The 20,234-nt window shown below is 45.5% G+C and overlaps 1 protein-coding gene across 1 annotated transcript in view; it reads right to left on the bottom strand.

Annotated features, from left to right (window-relative positions):
• Positions 1 to 20,234, bottom strand: part of F5 (coagulation factor V) — a 582,702-nt gene that overhangs the window by 10,225 nt on the left and 552,243 nt on the right. The window contains exon 24 of the mRNA XM_085622982.1: positions 10,526 to 10,708. Within this exon, the coding sequence (XP_085479108.1) occupies positions 10,526 to 10,708 (183 nt within the window). The remainder of the gene's footprint in view (positions 1 to 10,525; positions 10,709 to 20,234) is intronic.

Here is a 20,234-nt window from a genome sequence, read left to right as displayed (position 1 = left end):
TATTCAAGTATTCAAGTGCATGCATAAAGTATTCAAGTATTCAAGTATTCAAGTATTCAGGTGCACTGATTCAACTGTATGAATGTTGTTGTCTTAGTCAGGTTCAGTTAGGTTTGAATGTGTCAGGTTTGTATGTAAGATTGTTTCATTGTGATTTTTGTTTTTTGGTTACATTTCAACATGCCGTTGTTTTCGAAACTGCGTAAAATATGTACCAGGAAAGGTGTACTAGAGGAATCAGTTAACATTCCGCCTAGAGACACACCTGGACATTTCATGTACTGTAAACATGGTTTAGATGCCGTGTTGTTTTTAGAGCTATGGGTGGATTACACGAAGGATTTAGAGACACAGTATAGATGGCCTATCACGGGAACGTGGGATGCGGAATGCATTATGAAGGTAGAGGAAGAGCTATGGAAGAGACAATGTAGACCTGCTCAGAAGGATGCCATTGAGTTTTGGCGCAAGGAGTCACATAGAAGAACAGAGAAAGAGTTCCACAAAGCAGAGAGAAGTAGACAGGAGTCTGAAAAAGCCAAAGAAAAGAAGTTACAGGAGGAAGTGGAGCGGGTCAAAAGAGAACAGGCTGAAAGAGAAAGAAATACTGACGTTGCTGGTATTTATCCCGTCCTTTCAGAGGAACTAGCAAGAGTGGCCCCAGTAGAAAGACCCGTTAGAGTGCCACCGCAAGTACCCCGAAAAATAAGACCAACAGCATCCGAAGCGTTTATTAACACCTACCTAGAGGAATCCCCACCAGCATACCTAGACGGATCTTTCCCTGCACCCCCAACACAGGCCCAGCTCCAGGAGCTCGAGGACGGCGGGGAGGGATCCGGGACAGCATCAGGAGGGGGGCCAACTGTAAAAGTTGACATCTCCGAATGTATATACGATCCAGATCCAGGAAAGGGCAATATGCTCGTGATTTCACTAAGACTTAGACGAGCAGTCGCATATTTGGAAAAATTACCAGATATGGATAAAGACCTAAAGAAAATGTACAAATTCATAAGAACAGGGGAGGGTCCTGAGTGCATAGCAGAGGCCACACAAAACAGAAAAGTAATTATTAAGAACTATATCCTTCGTTTCCTAATTAACTGTCTGATCAGGGAAAAAGACGAAGGTGACGGGGACGTACATCCTTGTTATATAGGTTGGAGTGATCATATAGATGCCGGTCAGCATGATAAATCAGGACAGACAGACAGCATGTTGACCAAAATCCGAAAGGCAATAATAGCCTCACACAAAGCAGGACCGGACGGAAAGGCTGAGTCATCCTCTGATGACGAAGCCGGGGACAAAGACAAAGTACTATACGTGGGCCATGCCCGACGGTTCGAGAGGCCCAAGGGCCTCAATTACCGTAAACAGGGAACGGCTATAAAAGAAAGATATTTCCTTGAAAGTTTATTCCAAACTACCGAAAAGGCCCTGAATAGATGGATAGGTAACGACCAGCCCCTCACCCCGACCGAACAAGAATTAGCACGGTCAGCGACCCTGTGGGTGTCCCAAAATGATACATATAATAATGATATAGTAGCCCACAGGTTCTTGAGCCTCCCACCAAATGAACAGCGCATAGCTGGTGTTTACATGGTCCAACATTTGATTACGTTGTCAAAAGGAAATTGAGAGGGGTGTAGCTAGAAAAAGAGCAACCCCTGTGATTTGATGACACCCCTAATGTACAAAGTGTTAACGAAAAATAATTAGTGATCGGTTAAAAGTTTAGCTTGAGAAAAATTGTGGGTATTTCGAATTTGCAAATTGTTCAAGAATACAGGTTTGTGTTCTTGGTGGTTCAGTGAGCCAATGTGCTGGGTCCAGACGGTTGTGGGTCCTGATTCACGCTGAACATGCAGAGACTCCCACCTATTAGAGGTTGATAAAATAAGTACCATTGTGCGAAGTAATACCCAATCTCTGCTCTGTGCTAGTAAGTTATGTGCTGTACATTATTCACCGTGAGCGTTTTACTAATCTGAGATTGGAAAAATAAGATTACGATCCCCTGACAACAAATTGTATATCAAAAACAATTTTTCAATAGGGCGAATTATTGCAGTTTATATGGAATTGGGAAGACTTTTTGTCTTTGACAGCTTCAGAGTGAGGAGAAGGTGGGGGCTAAAGAGCGCAGAATGTGATGCAGAAATCGAAGGCAGATTCTGACCTTGAAGCCTGTAAGGTGGGGGCTAGGAAAAGGAGCGGAAAACGGAAGGTGAAATCACTGCTTAGAAAGCTTCTCTGACATAGCATCTGTGTAATGCCTGCAGCCGAAGAGCCTTGAGGGCCAGGAATAGATAGAAAACAGATGGCTGGCAGCCCAGACTCAAGCCGGGCTGAGGGGCTATTTTTAGCTTCTCTGATACAGACAGGGCAGCTGAGAAATGAAACTCGAGAAGCCTTCCTTTGTTCTATTCTGTGCAAGACTAGTGCCCCAAGGAAATGTCTATGGAAGACTGTTGTTTTTCTTTCTTAACTACTGTTGAATTGATTCTAGAACAAAAATTAAAATGATGCTCTTGCTTGAAATTTTAAGGGCTATATGCCTATATAAAAACGATTTTCAAATTCAGACAATTTTCACAGTGGAAATTGTGGCCCAAAGCTGAAACCAGTTGGATTGGCAAAATGATCCAAAGGTTACAAGTATGAGAAGAAACATGAGATATGCACCTTCAAATAGGAAATCAGGGTACATTGTGTTGAAATAGATGCATAACACCTTTCCAAAAAGAAATGTTCGTGTGTTTTTCATTTTTGATTATTCTTGCTGGTCCTGTGTGTCAGAAATAACAGTCAGTCCAGCTGACAGCTGCTCATCATTAAGATGACCTTCTGTCAGATGGGGGGTGAGTAAGGCAGGAAAGGAAAATCAGTTATTGGTTATAAGCCTGACAAATTAAGCAGGCCAGAATGTTCGCCTCTGAGCTGTAGGTACGGTAATTGCGCATCATTGCTCATTTATATATGTTATTGTAATTTGTCTATGCTTTCTGTGCTTGGTATACTGATGGCTTGGCATATATATTTTTTTTGTTTTTGTGTCGTATTGACCAGTCTGTTTAGCATTAATACAAGTTCTCCTGTGCGGTACAGAGATGGTCGTGACGACGTCAATCTTTGCGCAGCGCTTGGCTGCAACTTGTTTACAATTACTAAATTTCACAGACATGATATTACCATCATCATGTTGTTAAAATAGCAGACAACACGTTATCAGTGTATGTCTAATTGGTATTGGAGATGAATAAAACTAAAATCTGTGTCACATGACTGCCCTTCTCTTATATACAGGCAGCCTCGGTCATATGTTTCCAGATTGGACATTAAGGAACCATTATGATCTGTACACTCGCATCTTAACACTTGAAATGCCTGTTTTAAATAAGGACTGCCACCCCAGAGTGACAACTCTGCCTTTTAGAATGTTGTAAACGGGTTTCCACCCAGTAGCCCAGGGTTTGCCTGCGTGCCTAAAATCTGTTGCAGCAACGGCCTTAGCCATAAGACAAAGTGACTCGATAGTGCTGGGCCACCCCCTGACAGTACAAGTACCGCACGCAGTGGAGGTTCTCTTGAACCGGACACAAACCCAACACCTGACTGTAGCGAGACTGACAGGTTATGAGCTGACGTTATTTCAACCACACATAGAGATCAGACGATGCAACATACTGAATCCTGCTACTCTTTTGCCCTCTAGTACAGAAAACGTTCCACCACATGACTGTGTTGAAGTGATACATACCGTGACTAAACCAAGACAAGACTTGACAGATGTTGCACTCCCAGACCCTGACCTAACACTCTATGTTGACGGCTCATGCATGAGGACGGGGGCGGGAGAATTAGTGGCAGCGTATGCAGTGACCACTGCTACTGAAATTATAGAGACTAAAAGAATAGTCATACTGTCAGCACAAGCAGCAGAGCTCATCGCTCTGACACAAGCATGCATAAGAGCTAAGCACTTGAGAGTAAACATTTACACCGATTCACAATATGCATTCGGGGTAGTTCACGATTTTGGAGTACTATGGAGAGAAAGAGGTTTCTTGACCTCTCACGGGGCCAAGATACAGCATGGCCCCCTTATACAAGCCCTTCTGGAAGCGATACATTTACCGACAGCCATAGCTATCCTGAAATGCAAAGCACATACTAAAGCCACAGATACCATTTCTCAAGGCAATGATCTGGCAGACCGAACTGCTAAACAGACAGCTCAGACCCCACTAGACATGACGAACTCACAGATACCATCAATGACCAAAGCCATGACAGTCAGGGATCCTTCCAGGGATGTACAAGACATACAGACACATGCTACTCTAGACGAATTAAAGAAATGGTCGGAACAAGGAGGGGTACTGACTGATCAGGGTTGGATGACTAAGGGCAAAGCAACATGGTTTCTTCCTGATTCGATGGTACAAGTGATCATAAATACCGCACATAGTCCTGCACACTTAGGAGAGAAAGCAATGCTAGACAGCTTACAGAATATCTGGTTCAACAAGCACCTGCGTGCAGCAGCGAAACAAAAAGTCAGAACATGTATGAATTGTTGCCAATTCAATCCAGGTAAAGGCATTCCGGTGGAACAAGGTGGGTTCTCTCCACCTGACCATCCTTTTGAAGTCCTCCAAATGGATTATATCCAAATGAACAGATGTAGAGGTTACAAATATGTCCTGGTAGTTGTATGTGCACTCACAAGATGGACAGAAGCTTATCCAGTCCCTCATTATACTGCTGTAACTGCCGCCAGACAATTGGTGCGAGAGTTTTTCCCACGTCATGGATTACCGCGTGTCGTATATTCCGACAACGGTCAGCCTTTCTCCTCTGAACTCATGAAGCAGGTGTCCCTTTTGTTAGGGTATACCTGGAAGTTTCATTGTGTGCGACATCCTGAAGCAGCAGGCCTTGTAGAAAGGCACAATCAGACCTTAAAGACAAAACTAGCAAAGATTTGTGCAGAAAAAGGTGTAGATTGGATGGTAGCCCTGCCGGTTGCCCTCTTTTACATGCGAATGGTAGCCCATTCTAGAACTGGCTTATCCCCTTACGAAGTGGTCTTTGGTAGACCACCGAATATGTGGGGCACTCCGATGCCTAAAAAGATTACTGATGTTGATAGTAACATGCTGACAGATTACCTGGCTTCCTTGATGTCTGCACTACTCTCTTGTCGTTCGCAGGTTGCCGCCGCCTTCTCTGACAACACCCAGGTCAAGGAACACTCCATCGCTCCTGGGGATTATATTTTAATAAGGAACTTTGACAGGACGAGTCCTCTTGAGCCGAGGTGGAAGGCGCCGAAGTTAGTGCTATTGACCACAAGGACAGCCGTTAAAGTCGAAGGACGGAAAGGATGGCTGCATATACATCACTGCAAGCGCTACTTCGGGAATAACGACTCTTTTAAAAAGGAAACAAACTTTTCAGACTTTGAGCCCCCTTTACTAGAGGAGACTCCTCAGCAGGAGTACAAAGCTAAACTTAGATCTAGAAAGCCAGACCCTGTTTGATCAATTAAGTCCACTAGGTGGTGAATCGGTTGAACATGTATTCTGACTTGCATAAGATCTCGGACAATGATAATCATAAAAAGAGCAAGATGAAAAGCAAATACTGTAAAATATTACGTGGTAGATGTATAGTGACTTTGATTTTTCTATCTCTTCTGTGCATCACGATAATATGTATCAGCTTAATACTACATGCTATTTTTCCTCCTATTGCCTCACTCTTACACTCCTCCACTAATGATACCATAAAGCACACATTTAGTGATCTGCCATCCTATGAGCTATCCTATCGACTTGCCCTGCGCAACAATACCTTTATTCAGATGCTGCACCATTCACATCAGACTAGCAATGCTACAGACTGCTGGGTCTGTGGCCGACTTCCCCCGTATCAGAAGGTGAAGGGGGTGTTCCCTCTTTTCCCTTTTCCGTTCTCCCATAATGGTTCTTGCGGAGCATGGTTTGCCTTAATGACATCGATCAACGGTGATGCCAAAGAATGTCAAGACAAGGAGTGTAGGGGTGACTGGGTATGGGTTAACATAAATAAAGTCATGAATGAAGCATGTTTCCCAGACAAAGAAGGTCTTCCCCAAAGAAAAGGTACAGATCTAGAAAATGAAGAGTATCAGCAAGGAAATGCGACCCTCGACTTTATAATGTTGAATGTCAAGCCCATACACAATGTAGGTCCATCCTCAATTACAGTCCTGCCAGTAAAAGGGGACTTGTGTGTCAGAAAAGAAGGCTCAGTACATTTGGGGCACAGCGAGTGTAATACTATAATAGAGTTTAAAGACAAAGGAAAGTCCTTTTTCAGAGCATCACGACACACCTACTTTATTTGTGGCCAGACAGCCTATGTACAGCTGCCCTTAGACTGGGGTGGGACGTGCTACATATCATTTCTTTTATTCCTAATAACGCACCATCTGTATACAAAGCAATAACAAGGCTCCACAAGATTGCCCAAAGCATACATCAAGACCCAGGCACGTGGACTTGGTCCAGTTGGCTCTGGGGAGTAATATCGGCATGGGGATGGAAAGTGTTGACCGTCTGTGGGTTAATACTACTAATGGTATTCAGTTGTTGTCTATGTCTGCAGTGTGGCCCGGCCATTTGCGGCCTGTGTGCTACTGCATGTGTTCCACATCCCCATATACAAAGCATTGAAAATGGAAAAATAATGCTGCAAGAACAGATCGACTGTCTCATGAAAATAGATGTGACATGAAGGGTCCACTAGGGGACAAGGAGGGAATGAGGAAAAATAGAGATTATGACAAAGCCTATGTGTCCCCTATGTGTTCCCCAACGTTTTTGTGCACATGCATGTACACCATGCATTTTCCCTCCATGGCCTGTCAACCATGATGCCTATGCTATAACATGGCCTGCCATCAAGTCTCCCATGAGAGAAATGACAAATCTGCACTGAGGCCTACACGTTTTGCATCATGTTTTCCTGCACTCGTGTCATTTTCATGAAAGCCCATTCTGTGGCTCAGCCAGAGCCCGAAAAGAGGTTTCAGGCCTCAGACGCTCTGAGAGCTGCAGCTGCGTATCCTTGGCCTCGCACACTTGGGCCTCAGCCAAAGGGGCCCAGTCCGGGGTGCCGAGATAGTATTGAGCACGGTTATCTGCTTACTCCTACTGAATCACATTCCTGCCTGGAAAAGGAGGAATAAACAAAACCCGCCTGCAAAGGATAGAGCCTAGCCTTTCTGTCTCCTTTTGTGTGATTGCAAAGCTCGTGTCAGTGAAAAGCCCATAGCCCCCATGTAAGGCCCACGCAGTGAATAAAGAAATAGAAGCCACATCGGCTCTTGGTGATGGGCAACCTATGTCACAGATCAGTTCCTGCTCCGGACTTTAGATATCAGATAATACAAGATGTGCTGGTTGTCCTGACACTGAAGGCCTCTCTTCCAGACTCCCCGACTGCACAGCAGCCTTCCCCCAGTTACACGTCAGTTACACGTCATGCTCGAGTTGAGCACAAGTAAGGCAAAGTTCCAGTAAAGTTCCAGCTGATCACGCAACCCCCTCCAGGTACCCACCCACCTATGACACTCACCTATGACTCATCAAGTGGACGCCCACATGGACGCCCTTCACGCCTACTTACACGCCCACATGCTCTTATCTCATTCTCTCTTGCTCTGCCTGAAGCGCTCCTGCTTACGTATAATATTGAATGTATATATACTGTACTCTGTGAATAAAGTTTCAGAAGACCCTTCCTGATCCCTTGTGGTGATGGAACCATTCTCCCTATAACTCGAGTTATTGGAATAAAGCCCTTTTGAACCTGATACCACGGACTCAGCCTCTTGCTTTATGCATGATCCTATTGATACCTATAGAAATTATGAGTGCGTAATACTTTATTTACGACAGGTATACCAAACCGCCGAAGGGGATAATCTGTTAGGTCGCGTAAACTTCTCCGGCGCCACCTGATCAGCAGCATTCCGAATCCAGTCTTGGAAGTCGGAGGCTGAGAAGACAGGATTGGCTATCCCCATAGGAAAGGATAGTGTCAGGATACCTGCCATCTGATGAATATCCGCATTTTTCCAAGCACGGGTCCCTAACCTAGTTCGTGGCCTGGAATGGGGAGGGTTAGCGTGCCGTGTATGGATCCCAAAGATAATGGCCCTGTGATCTGACCAGGTGAGAGGAAGAATATCCTGTACAAAGATGTCTGAGTTGTTGGTAAACAGACCATCTAGTATGTGCCCCGCCTGGTGTGTAGTTCCCTTCACCAATTGTTGAAGTCCTAAGGTTAGGAGATCATCAGTGAGTTGAGTGGTTTCGTGGTTGCCCTGTTCTTCCAGAGGGAAGTTAAAATCTCCTAAGATCATGCATTCCGGCGAACTTATGATAAGATCATTAAAATCAGAGAGTGTGGCAAGGAAAGAATTTCGGGGCCCAGGAGGTCGGTATAGCAAAATTCCCTTGAGGGCTTGTTTGTGATTAATATTAATAGCAAAGGTGGCTGCTTCACAGTTAATGGACTGTATGGGATCGAGTGTAGTGCGATAGAGATTCTTGTAAATGATAGCAAGTCCGCCACCTCTTCCTATATGTCTATCATGCCTAGCGACACTATAGCCCTCAGGGGTTGCCAGGCAAAAGTCCGGTCCTGAACCAGCATCTCCCCAGGTTTCAGTGGCAAAAAGGAAGTCAAGATCATGGGCGAGAATAAACCCGCTGATCTGTAAGCTGTGACAGGGAAGGGAGCGCGTATTAATGAGCGCTGCTCGACAACCATGGGGCTGAGTGATATGCAATTCATGAAAAGGTATATTGCTAGGGGGGTCTAAGGCTGAGGAGCCAGGAAGACGAGGTTGCGGAAGTTGGTATTGACACCCAGGGCAAGCGGTGGGGGTAACGCCCACTGCAGTGGAGAGAGGCCGAATAATGCAATGTCGGTCGGAATGGCCAGGGTTCAACTGTCTTAGTTGCAGGGAAGAATAGCATAGTGGAGGGCCAGAAGTTATGGCACTGGGCCGAGTCCGGTCGCGGACGGGCGCAGACGGGCTTGTCTCTGGCGCGCCTGCGGCGCGCCCGCTGCGCGCGCGCGCTGCACGATTGCATGACTCTGTGTTTTATAGTCTCCCCGTCTGAGAGCGTAAATGCACGTTGCAAGATGGCGCTCAAAGTTTAGGATCTAGACCGATCCAAGATGGCGCTCAAAGTTTAGGATCCAGACCGATCCAAGATGGCGCTCGTGACTAGGAAGAGAGAGAGAGAAAGATCCTGCTCAAGCGGCAGGTGAGTGAATTCTGATTTTAAATGAGGGTATGCGGTTCAGAGTGCAGATAAAAACACAGTAAACACAGTAAAAGACACAATAAACACAGTAAAAGACCGAAATCCGGTCAGTGAACTAGCAGCAACGAAGGAAATATTAGTATCAGCAAATGTCCCTGAGTAAGCAGCAGCAAGTACCCATGGAACAGATAGTGGCCCCGTAACAACTCACTCCTGCGGCTGAGGCTAAGCGTAATGTCAAAAACAGCTGCGCGCTTGCATGACTCTGTGTTTTATAGTCTCCCCGTCTGAGAGCGTAAATGCACGTTGCAAGATGGCGCTCAAAGTTTAGGATCTAGACCGATCCAAGATGGCGCTCAAAGTTTAGGATCTAGACCGATCCAAGATGGCGCTCGTGACTAGGAAGAGAGAGAGAGAAAGATCCTGCTCAAGCGGCAGGTGAGTGAATTCTGATTTTAAATGAGGGTATGCGGTTCAGAGTGCAGATAAAAACACAGTAAACACAGTAAAAGACACAATAAACACAGTAAAAGACCGAAATCCGGTCAGTGAACTAGCAGCAACGAAGGAAATATTAATGTAATGTAAGTACTCTACTGTTATTCTTTATGATCCATCATCATCCACATCCATCTGTATGTATCCACATAAACTGATTTACATCCTATTTACCTAGTTAACATTGCTATGTACACTATTTCTTGGGAAAATAGGTTGACGTGTGTGAAAAAATAATAAAAAAATACATAAGAAATCATTTTGACTTGCTCAGAGATGTTCTGAAATTGGACCAGCTTATAGTGCATTGAACCCTTTTGGTGCTAGAAGAATGGTCCTAAAGTTTTCTACTAGCCCATATCACTTTAATTCTTTTTTTTTTACATTGTAATGGACAATTATAATACTTAAAGAGAGGAAACCACGACAAAGACCATACTCAAAAGTGAACCTAAATGCCATGTTACACTGTAAACTTGACCATATAGCGCATAAGTGATAGTGTTACATTGGCTCAGGTTTTGCAGGCTATGTTTCTTTTAGACACCAAAGAATTATAAATAGAACTGTGATGGTTACTGATTTTTGCTACATTTTAACAAATTGTAAATTAGCTTTTTACAAGTAGTCATCTAGTCAAGTCCCTCACGTACTTCATTACCGCCTTTCCCTTAGAACTATAACTTTACCTTTTCCATTGAAGTGGATTCCTCTATATAGGGTTTCCAGTCTCTTCCGTTATCACTTGAGGCAATGGCAAAGGCCTTGAGAAACATTTCTGTTGACAAGGACTTGGCACCTTGGGTTATGATTCCCGTAATCCTCTTGGGGTAAAGAAGATCAACCTGTAGCCACTGTTGGTTGTTATTTGACTATGACAACAACAAAAAAAGACAATAAAACTTTTGTTTAAAATGTATCAAATGAAAGACAATCCTACTTGATAAATATTTAATTCTATAAATGAGTCAATCAATCAATCAATCATGGCTTTATTCGATTGAAAATTCAAACAATCATAAAAGCGGATAAAAACATACAGATATTACATAATAAAAATTGGTTTTAAAAGAGATCACGATATAAATTGAGATATAAAACAACTGTTAGTTCATACAATCATTAAAAAAGAACATACATATGTGGAGACAGAAGAAACGTCCATAGTCATATACTAAGACTTTTTCTTAGATGAACAACTTCTTTAAAGAACATTGATATTCTCCAGACCGAATGGACATTATCTAGATATTGTAAAGCGATAAATGCCGGGCGGCACTTTCTGATCCCCAGAGTTTTTAAAATTAGGACAATCCATGTCTTTCTTAAATTGCTATAAAATGTACAGAATAAAAGTACATGGATGGTGGATTGACCCAAAGCATTATCACATGGGCACAATTTCAGTTCCCGTTCCCAGTCGTGCATTTTTGGGAAACTTACAATTCTGTGGAATATTCCGAACCATCGTGTCAACAGAAACTTGTCGTAAATTCCAGGTACAACAGTTAAGTATGGTTGGATGGTAAAACAAGTTAAAATCATTTGATCTTGCTGTACACTGGGCTTGACAATCTCGCCAGTAAATCTTAACGAGTCCAACAATAGAAGCCCTTCTTTCTTTAGGTCCTTTCTATTTACAGATGACATGCTATTTGGTTCGGTAAAGTATTCCAGATGTCCAAGGTCCTTCATAAAATCTCGAACTTACCTTAACCATGGAATTTTTGAAGTCCCTTCCAGTCTTAAACAATCTGTTAGAATATCCCTAATTAGTAAGGACTCCACGTTTGACCAGATCTTGTGCCATAGTAAAACGGGATCCACTTTTATTAGGTCAGAGCTATAGGATATACCCAGCTCCGCGTGACAGGCGTATGGGGGAGTGCTACTCGGAACAGACAATAAAAAATTCAGTAACGCATTTTCCACTACTTGTATGGAATGTGTGTCTGTAAAACCCCAGAGCCCTGCCCCATACAAGACTGTGGTAACGCTTTTCACTTTGTACATCTGCAGAAGCTCCACTGGGGGCATCCTGCCTAGCTTTCTACTAAAATGAGCGAGCGCAGTAGTAGTTTTTGAAAAAACAAATTTCTTGCATAATATAGCTTGGGTCCAAGAATCATCCTGGTCGAAAAGTATTCCCAGGTAAGAAAATCTCCTTGTGGGCTCTATTTTCTGGCCGTCTACATACATGTCCCTGTATCTCCGGCTGCCCCGACCACAGCGCATTAAAAAAGTCTTGGAAGTATTTACCCTCAGGCCAAGATTACTCATAAATCCGAAGAAACTATCCTAGACCCTTTGCAGACCTACTTGTGTGCGTGACATTAAAACGGCATAGTCCGTGTAGAGAAGGGCAGGTATGGGGCACCCAGCTATCTTTAAGCAGTGCATCACCCAGTCCATTAATGTGAAGATTGAAAAGGAAGGGGGCCAGCACACATTCTTGCCTGACCCCCTTCCTTTGGGAGATTGGGGCAGTGCAATTGCCCCCCAGACCAAATCTAACTCTTGTCTGTGCATCATTATAAAAACGTTGGAGAAAGTAGATGATGTGCGGGTCCACCCCCATTTCCTCGAGGACCTTCCACAGCTTCACATGTATTACTGAATCAAACGCTGCAGTGAGGTCCACAAAGGTTAAAAACAATCTCCCCTTTTTGCCCTTGATATTTTCCTACCTACCAGAATGAGCAAATTCAGACTCTACTCTATGGTCCCCAGCCCTTCACGGAAGCCATATTGGAAGTCAGAGAGGACTTTATTGTCCTCTGTCCACACATGCAAACGTTCTAAGACTATACGTCCCACTACCTTTGTAATGGCACCCAATAGTCAGATGGGCCTATAACATCAAGGATCCTGGCGGGTCCCCTTTTTAAAAATTGGCACTATCGTTGACTCAGCCCAAGTTGAGGGGAAGGGGGCCGAGATGCTGGCGTTAATAACCTGGGTTACAAGTGGACTCCATAAAGTCAGGTTGGACTTAAACAGGTCAACCCTGGTGCCTTTCCTCCCTTGCTCATAGATATTGCCCAATTCACCTTGCCTAAAGAAAATTGGAGATTAGAGTGCTGAATCAGAGGGGTCTGGTCAATACCCTCCTGCCTGTTCTCAGCACTACCTCCATCACTAAAGATCCTTGAGAAATGGTTAATCCATTCCTCTTCGCTAATAGCGATTTCAATTGCGGGGCCACATTCAGGCATCAGAAAAGGTAATTTAATGATTTTCCAAAAAGTCGCACTGTCTCCCGCTAGAGAGGCAGTGTGCAAGGATTCCCATGCTTCATTCCTCAGATTCAGTTTTCTTCCTTTAATGGCTGACCTATAGACCCTTCTTGCATGCCTCACTTCTGCTGGGTTTCGAGGTATCATATGTAGTGTGTTTTTTAAATTTGTGTAGGCACGAGTACATTTCGGATCAAACCACCCCTGTGATTTCCCTTTTCTAGATTCCTTGGCCCATAATGCCTTCTTTACACCACCTGTTGTGGTTTGAAAAGAGGTCAAGATGCTATCTGGGCAGGCTCTATCACTCAGGCAGGTCTCAAAAGCCAGATTACATTTAGAGATCACTTTTTTGGTGATTAGTACAGGGTCTATCTTGTCCCATCGCAGGGTATAGCCATTTATCCTGTTGAGTTTGATGTTAGTTAAAACATGATCCATATTATCGTGCCTCGCAAAACTACCTTCCGCCAAGGATAGAAAAAGGCACAAGGGGAAATGGTCGCTCAATGAGATATCATCAATACAAAACTTATGAAGTCTGGGTGCATAGTTGTCAGATACCAAAATAAAGTCAATAGTAGTAAATAAGCCCCTTCCACTAAAAGTGTGACTCATAGGCAGAGGAATGGGACATATCTTGTTAGCAAATCCTAAATTATTGCCAAAGACCACTTCGTTATATAAGTCCCCCAGAAATGAATGGCGAAAATGGGTATTACTAGGCCCGGCTCCAGTTATGAAGCCACAGTTTTTTCCATCAACATTTGGACAGAGGGCACAAATAAAGTCACATACACATAACATCTTTGTAAGAGTTGCCACACATGTTTTTTTATATCACAGTCAAGTTTTTTCAACACATTATTCACATTGGCGTACGGAATATTGTTGTAGAAATTGACCAGGACAATGCAATTCTTCTTATCCATATCAATTTTGAGCATTTGATAGTTAACTTCCTGAACCATCAGGACAATGTCCTTTTATTTTAAATTATTGGATACATAAGTTCTGAGCCCTCCCTTAGCCCTCCCACATTGACCCTCGACCGCTGGGGTGTGGAAGGTTTTAAATCCATTCATATGGATAGGATCTTTGACCCAAGTTTCTTGGAGACATAGTACATCAGTGTTTGTTATAAAATCACACCAGATAGGATTTGTCAACTTGGCCCGTAATCCCGCAATTTTCCTGGAGACAAGTTTACATACATCTTTAGTCCCCTCAGAGGGATTAGCTAGTGCTACCATACCAAAAACAGGGGAATCATCAGTACTAATGATCTGATCAGGAGAGTTGTATTCATCTTCCTCCAGGGGTCTACCGACGGTCAATTTTGTGGGCTCCCTGCTCTCTGTCCCCTTCACCAGTAAGGGCACCAGGTGACGTGGGAGTACATGTGCCTGGGTGAGATAGTACCTAGTGGCAGTCACTATTTTGCGTCATGTGCCCTCGGGGCCTCTTATCTTCAGGTTTAAGACTTCATACTGATTGCTTAGTGGGATCGCCCAACCAGGTTGCCCATTACCAATAGTATCCCCCACTTCTGATCGTACCAGGTGTCTCTGGAGGGAGGATAAAAAAAGGTCCAATGGTAAGATGTTTATACCGTTGACCATAGAGTGCCGGCTACCAGCCTTTTCTATGATATGTCGCACCAGCCCGGGGGATTTGAAAGTTAGAACAACGCAGTCACCCTGTAGGGTCTTTGTTAAATTCCCGAAAGAGAATGTCATTTATGCCAATCCTGGTACTTAATAAATGTAATGACTTGTTCCGTAAAGTGGACCAGTGTTACTGTACATCAGGAGGAAGTGTAGGGACATTTGACAAAATAATCACATAGGGAGTTACTTCTGGGGGAAGATTTAAGTTCAAATCTGGTTTTAAAACAGTATCATAATTTGATATCTGTCCTAGCTGTGTATGTACAGATCTTATCCCTGCCCTAGGCATGGTGGACCCTTTTGCAATTAAAGGACCATTTACTTGGAGTAAGGGCATAGAGGGTTCCAAAGTTAAGTTAGCGTCAACTAAGGATCGATAGGGAAGTGGGCACACTTGAGTTAGGTTGCTGACTCTAATGGGTTCGATGGGTGTGTTTGTAGCAATGCTCGAATGGTGTTCATTGCCTGATAGTTCACTAGTCCCAATACCTGCACCCCGCCTATATTGAGTTGTGGCTGGGTGTTGAGTAGGGGTGGTGTTAACAAGCTGCTCTAGCTTAGTAAGTCTGTCCTCAATTAAAGTCATCTTCTGTAATAATGGGTCCAGTAAGGTAGTGACCTTTGTCCCCAATTTGTCCCAGAACTCGGCCTCGTGTAGGCAGGAGGGGTTTCCAGCTACACTATCATTGACTAGGTGAGTTTTAATCAGCCCCTGTCTAATATCTCTTTCGTTTAGATTAGTTTTACGTCTAGTCGCCCTAGGTGAATCTTGTGTTTTTGAAAGGTCCCGTCCCTTTCTTTTCTTTGAGGGCAACTCGGTAATGTTACTTTGGACACTTTTAGTCTCTGCCCCCTAGTATTTGGTATGATCTTCAGCAGGGTATTCACATGTTTAGATGGAGTAGTAGTCCTGTGGGTTAAGTCAGTCACCTGTTCTTCATTGGGTTGGGTATTAGGGGCCTCTGGGGGGCCACACAAAGGGGGGCTGGTCGGTACGTTATGAATCAAAGCTGTGTGTGATAGATGGCTCTAACGAGAGCCTGCGCTCTGTAAGCTCTCTTTCATGTATTAGTGCAGATTCTGCTCGCGAAATGAAGGCATTTAATGTTCCCACAACCCCCCCATTCACTCCTATCTTTCGTTTACTCATTCTATGGAGTCAATAGGAAATTCATGACACAATACCTTTGAATGACCAAACATAAAAAAGAGCAGTACAATTGAAAAGACTTTGACCAAGAAGTACAGGAAAAACAGCAGTGCTTGTGTGCTAAAATCATTAAGTGCAATCTTCCACACTTGAAATCACACCCACAATGAGTCAAGAGCACAGCTTAAAGGTATAGAGCTTCCTTATTTCAACATACCTGTGCCTCTCTGTGTGACTTTGGGATATCCTCATCCTTCTCTGCTCTCCACACAGTCGCCCAGTTCACACTTTTTTGTTTTGAATTAAGGATCTAAACACATCTAAGGATTGGATTCCTCATTACTTTCCACTGAGACTACACAAACATCTAAATGGAAGTAAATTAACATGGAGTTCAGTAGGGGGCACACGTCAAGGCCTCCTGTGTTTTATCAATCTGTGGTAGTGTTCTTCAATCACTTCTCAAATTAGGGGAAGGGCGGCTTGACAGCACAGTTGGCCAGTACAGAAGATTCCTGAAATTATACAGTAACCATTCATTTTGCCATGATATGCACTGTCTGTGCCCCTCCACTAAGGTTAACCACAACAAGAGCCGTTTGCAAACTTGGAAATCACTGGAATTAGGTTATCTCCAATCGCTACTTAATCCCTTTCTGAAGGAGAGAAAAGCTTCTGTCAATGTAACAAGACATGCCTATATGGCATTTTTCACAGAAAGGCAAAAACAGTTGACCTTTCAGTACTGCACTTCCTGGTTCTCTCTCACATTTCAACATGCTAAAGCACTAATGAGTACCCTCGAGCATAGTGGAGTGAGTCCTATTCAGAGAATGTCTGATAGGTTTAACAGTGTCACTTTTCAAGTCAGCAGCAGACTCGACTACGGAAACGCCCTCTACGCCGGAGCCCCGACCAAGCTCATCAACAGACGGCAAAGAATCCAGAATGCCTCTGTACGCCTGATCCTCGACGTCCCGTGCCACGACCACATCACCCCCCACCTGAGGAACCTGCACTGGCTCCCCGTCGACAAAAGAATCTCCTTCAAGCTCCTGATCCACGCACACAAGGCACTCCACAAGACCGGCCCAGACTATCTCAACAGTCGACTCTCCTTCTACGTACCCAACAGGAATCTCCGCTCGGCAGACCTCTCCCTGGCTACCGTCCCCGCATCCGTAGAACCACAGCCGGAGGCAGATCCTTCTCCCACCGCGCCGCCAAGACCTGGAACACCCTCCCCCTCAACCTACGACAAACCGAAGACCTTCTAACCTTCAGGAGACGACTCAAGACCTGGCTGTTCGACCAGTAGCAACAGCACCCCCCCCACTCCCCACCCTCAGCGCCTTGAAACACTTGCGGGTAAATAGTGCGCTTTACAAATTATTTGATTGATTGATTCAAGCTACTGAACAATTGTAACAAACTGGCTCTATATACACTACACCTAAATGAGGTATAGTGTGTATAGAGTCCAAGTGTCCCCAGAGGTAGGCAGAGGTTAAAGTTAGATAGAACCTTACTCTCTAATAGTGGTAGCTTGGTCGAGCAGTAAGGCAGTATCAGAGGACAGTGGTAAGTCTTTGATGTACACACCCAGTCAGCAAATTAATTCACACACTCAAGAACTGAACTCTAGGCCAATTGTGTTTGTATAAAAAATATACTGTTGTTTATTTTTAGAACCAAGCAAGCCTGGTACAGGTAAGCATTAAATAAGTTTCAGAAATAAGTTACTGGATATAGAACAGTTTGAAAATGCAATAGAAATTGTACTTTGTTTGATTTACAGGGGAGCAGTAGTATACAACACTTAGCAAATACAGTACATTGGAATGAATAGGCTTTTTCTGTTAATTGCAGGTAAGTTACTTTTTACGTCACTTTTCTAACACATTGCGGGATACCTAGATTCAGCACTGGGACATTTCCTAGAACCAGGTAAGTAATTACGTTGTGGTTATTTCCATGATTTTTAAAGAATATTTTCAGATTTCAAAACCCCACACTTAAAAACTTTTTGGAGCAGTACATGGAAATGAATAGGCTTTTACAGTATATTGCAGGTAAGGTACTTTTCTTTTTTTTTTTTTTTTTTTGAAACCGTTTATTGCAGTTTGTAGAAGTTACAGGTATGGGCCTACAACCACCCGGCCGGCCGCTAGAATGACAAAAGCATATTGCATACATACAGTAAAAGTCTCTCGGCAGTGAAGAGTAGTAAAACAGGAGTAATCAATGGTGCAGGCCACACAGCTCCATGCCCACAGTACGGTTCCCTTTTCTTGGAACAAAACAACACCAAAAAACCACACCCGCAAGGCAACCCGTGATCCAAAGCGACAGCGCGTGCTCCATAAGTGGGGGATCCAAACCAGCAGCAGAACTCTGGAGAGGGGAATGGGAATAGATCAGGGACTGGGGGACCGCGCGCCCGCGGCCGAGGGAGGGGGGCCGTCTAGGGAGACGGAGCAGGCGAGGCAAATACCCCCGCGGTAGGCGTTCCAGGGGCCCCAGAGTTTCACCCACGCCCCAGGCTTACCTCTCGCCACATACACCACCTTTTCACGAAACATACACCAATCCATATGCTCTTTCCAGGCCGACACCGCAGGGGGCCTCTGGGATCCCCACAATTGAGCAATGTCGCGCTTGGCTATCATGTATCCCAGAGTCACCCACCGCGTCTGCGGGACCGAATAGTCATTCGGTTCCCATACATTCAGCAAGCATCTCCTCGCTTCAGGCAGCAGCGCGACACGTGTAACCACACGCAGGACCTCATGCACACCACGCCAGAATCGCTCCACCTTCGGGCACTCCCACAGTATATGCATGAAAGTCGCCAACGCACCACAGCCACGCTTACACATTCCGTCACCAGCAAAACCCATACGCAGAAGCCTTGGCCCCGTCACGTAAACCCGGTGAAGGATCTTGAGCTGGACGAAACGAAGGCGAGCCGGGATGGCCACCTCTTTCGGAGAGGCCACCGCGGAAATCCAATCCTCGTCGTCCAGCTCCAGCCCGTCGGCAACCCAAGCCTCGCGGAGACTAGTCAGCAGGCACGATCTATCGTTGATCAGTTTTTTGTATATGAGGGAGATCGTGCTGTCCGGGACATGGCCATCTAGGACTCTGTCCTCCAGGGGGGAAGACTCCGGAATGGATGCGACATCCGGGAAGACGGAGCCCAGCGCATGGCGGACTTGTAGGTACCGAAAGTACTCACTGCCCTGCAGCTGGAACTCCGCCTGCAGCGTCTCAAAAGTTTTGAATCCCCCCCTCGTCCAGAGATCTCCCACCGTGCTGATTCCGATCGTGTCCCACTTCTCGAAGCCCTTCGACGTCCACAGGGAGCCCAACCTCTCAGACGCATACAGCGGTGACGCCCGGGTCAAACGGTCCTTCCACCCCATAGCTGCATTAGCCGCGTGCCAGACACGCACCATGACACGCGTCGGTCCCGTCAAACGGGAGTCGGGCGCGCCAGCGTAGAGCGCTCGATTGTAATCGCCACCGGGCAGGAGCATCTTATCCATCTCAAATGCCGGGTTCAAGGCGGGCCCGTAAAGGCCATGATTAATTGCAGCTAGTTGGGAGGCCCAGTAATACCGTTTAATGTCCGGGAGGGCGACCCCCCCATCGTACCACGGGAGCGTCAATTTAGCCAGAGCAATGCGTTCCTCCCGTCCCAGAACAGGCGCCGCTGGAGGCCCTCCACCTCACGGAAATAGCGTGCCGGGACCAAGTCCATAGTATTCTGGAGGGCGTAGAGGAAGCGCGGCAGGGACATCATTGTAAACAAGGCCGCTCGGCCGAGCGGCGAGAGCGGCAGACGCCGCCAGCGCACCACGTCCTCCTTCAAGCGCCGGAGGGGGGGTAGCAAATTCCGTTCATAGCGGGCCTCCGGGTCAAGAGTGATATAGATACCCAGGTACCGAAAACCTTGGGAGGCAATCTGGATCGGACAGTCCCGTGGTAGGACCGGAGCCTCCCCGGAAAGCACATAGACACAGGATTTCGCCCAGTTGATGACCAGGCCTGAGTTGCGACCGAATGAGCGCAAAACATCAACCAGGACGATCAGTGATTTCCGCGGGGAGGCGAGATACAGAAGGATATCGTCAGCATAGAGGGACACACGGTCCTCATGCTCGGGGGTCCAGCGGAGACCACGGATAGAAGGGTGCCACCGCAGCCACTCCGCCAGGGGCTCCAGGGCCAGGGCGAACAGGAGAGGCGACAGGGGGCAACCCTGTCGCGTGCCCCGCCCCAGCGCGAATGGGGCCGAGACTCGCCCATTCACCACCACCTGCGCCAATGGGCCCGAGTA

This window comes from Triturus cristatus, chromosome 8 (genome assembly GCF_964204655.1).
Source record: "Triturus cristatus chromosome 8, aTriCri1.1, whole genome shotgun sequence".
In the NCBI taxonomy this organism is placed as follows: domain Eukaryota; kingdom Metazoa; phylum Chordata; class Amphibia; order Caudata; family Salamandridae; genus Triturus; species Triturus cristatus.
This window is presented reverse-complemented; position numbering and strand designations above follow the sequence as displayed.